The sequence below is a fragment of the Scophthalmus maximus genome, chromosome 12 (assembly GCF_022379125.1).
Source record: "Scophthalmus maximus strain ysfricsl-2021 chromosome 12, ASM2237912v1, whole genome shotgun sequence".
Lineage (NCBI taxonomy): Eukaryota > Metazoa > Chordata > Actinopteri > Pleuronectiformes > Scophthalmidae > Scophthalmus > Scophthalmus maximus.
In genome coordinates, this window is record NC_061526.1 from 23,565,001 (window position 1) to 23,567,500 (window position 2,500).

The 2,500-nt window shown below is 47.4% G+C and overlaps 1 protein-coding gene across 3 annotated transcripts in view; it reads left to right on the forward strand.

The window, feature by feature from the left end:
* The window catches only part of LOC118289320 (plexin-B2), a 90,815-nt gene that overhangs the window by 78,627 nt on the left and 9,688 nt on the right, over positions 1-2,500 (forward strand). For all 3 annotated transcript variants that reach the window (XM_047336310.1, XM_047336312.1, XM_047336313.1), the window contains 3 exons: positions 74-191; positions 1,368-1,577; positions 1,685-1,768. In XM_047336310.1, coding sequence (XP_047192266.1) covers positions 74-191; positions 1,368-1,577; positions 1,685-1,768 — 412 coding nt within the window. The remainder of the gene's footprint in view (positions 1-73; positions 192-1,367; positions 1,578-1,684; positions 1,769-2,500) is intronic.

Consider the following 2,500-nt stretch of genomic DNA (forward strand, 5'->3'; position numbering starts at 1 on the left):
TGTGTGTGTGTGTGTGTGTGTGTGTGTGTGTGTGTGTGTGTGTGCGCGCGCGCGCCTGTGTGTGTGTGTGCAGCGGTGGTCGGAGGATCGTGGTGGTGGGAAATGGTTTTGACCTGATCCAGAGAGCCACGGTGAGAGTCCAGCCCTCCGACTTCGCTGAGGAGTTCTCACAGGCTGCCGCTTCTGAAGAGGTAAGAGTGTGTGTGTGTGTGTGTGTGTGTGTGAGCGTGTGAGTGTGTGTGTGTGTGTGTGTGTGAGCGTGTGCGTGAGCGTGTGCGTGTCCGTGTGCGGGTGGGTGTGTGTGTGTTGCCGTGGCAGCAGATTGATGGAGTTTTCTGGTTCTTTCCTTTTCGTTCTGCTCCTTCATTTCCTCTCTATTTTCCAGCTCCACTTCTCTGCAGATAGTTCCGAGTTCTTTTTCTTTTCCTCGTCCTCCAACTCTTTATTTATCGCTGCTACAAATCTTCTTTTTCTCTCCCTCGTTCTCTTCAGCCCCTCTGTCTTGTCCTCACCTCGTAAGAACTTTGTTAGAAAACATCAACGACTGGAGGACGAGAATAAAGATCAGCTCCTCGTTGTTTTGTACGGATCAAAACGGAGCAACGACAAAACACCTAATCTTAATGGAAAAATCAAACGTTAAATAAAATCTGTGATATGAAAGATGAAATCAGTCTAAACAGTATTCTTGTCCAGAATTTAGTTTTTACAGTCTTCTTAGTGTCTTAAAAAGTTTGAGTTTGATCTAAAAAAGAAAAGGGTTGGGGTTAGTAAAATATGAAAATATGAAAAAAACCTGTTCTAAAATAAGTGAAATAGCCTATTGAGTATTCTCCTTGTCTTTATTCAAATACTCCACAATACATGTCAGTTTTAATAATCTGTGTCTTTAGAGTCACTTCAAGTCGGTTCAGTAATAAAGCTGCCGTCATTCGAACGACGTCTCATCAGACGTGGAAACACTTTTTAATAAAAGCACAATATGTCGTCTCGACATGTTTCTGTCTGCAGGGGGGGGGGGGGGGGGGGGTGACACTTCTATTTCACTGCTGAATAACTTTGAGTGACAGAAGAAAAGATTCACTTCAGGGACGAGGAGGTGAAGTGTTTTTTTTATTATGGCTTCATCAGAAGATGTCGTCTGAACGTGGAGGAGATAGAGGGAGGCGGGGGGGGGGGGGGGGGGGGGGCTGAACATTCACTGTTTCATGCTTTTCTTCTGTCACACGTTCTCTGAACTGATTGTGTTTCGTGGCACGTTAGTCAGTGATGAGAATAACTCGTAGCTGCAGCCGACAGCATCTGAAGAAAACCAAATGGACGAGGTGGTGACACGGCGTCTCCCTCTCGCTCCGTGTCGCCCCCAGTTCGTGCAGGAGACTCTGAGCAAGAACGACACGGTGCTGCAGTTCTTGTCCCCGCCGGTGAACTCGTCCCTGGACCCTCAGTCCCTCCGGACCATCCTGCAGCTGGACAACGTGAGAGAGGAGCTGAAGAACTTCGACTACCACCCGGACCCCAGCTTCAACGACCTCGCCAAGAACGTCATCACCGAGACCAGCATCATCATCGTGACGGTGAGGACGGGCGACCACCTACACAATGTTGCTCTCAGGAATCAAACCTCCCGACTCCAGATCCGTTGAGCTCGCTCTTCTCTCTCCTCTCCTCCCTCTTCCCTCAGGGTCGAGGTTTCTCCAAGGCCATGACGGTGAAGGAGGCCCAGGCGTTCGTGGGAGACGCCTCCTGCCACGTCAACATTCTGCAGGTAAACCAAACTGAAAGAGAACGGAAGTCCGAGTTCACTCCGTAACGCGGCGTTCATGCCAAACGCAAAGTCTCGCGTCGCGTTATACGTTTTTTGTGTCGAGTAAATACAACCTGAGAATACGTTCACGGACGTCAGTCGCGACATATCGTTACGTGAATATTCCGCGAGTGACGTGAAGTTCGTGACTTTGTTTGTGATCTCATCCTGCGAAATGGACCAAAATGGACCCGCAGATAATATCACTTTTCATTTTTGTGGTTTGAGTGTATTTTTAATGCTAATACTTTTGTTCTTGTACTGCGGGGAACTCGTATATTTCTCCAGATCTGAGTCCCACTTCTACCGCTGCAGCATTTAGTCAAATTTCTTGAAAATGTTTCTCTTCTTCCGACTCGCGATGACGACGGTTATTAATCAGCCGTCGGTGTGAATCACGAACGCTCCGACTTTCCCAAAATGAAAAGAGTTTTAAAAAACTCGCAGATCCTGCTGTTTCTCTCTCTCGGTGGGAAACGACTGTGGTGATAAATACGTCGACCAAAGAGACGGATGAAGGCTGAAGTCCTTAAAAAAGTTGGAAGAAGAACTAAAAACTCTCGTCAAAATGTAATCAGATTAAAACGACGTGAGAAGGAAAAACTATTTCATAACCTGATACATTATTTTTCATTCCCTCTCTCTCTCCCTCTCTCTCTCACTCTCTCTCTCCCCCTCTCTCCCTCCCTCCCT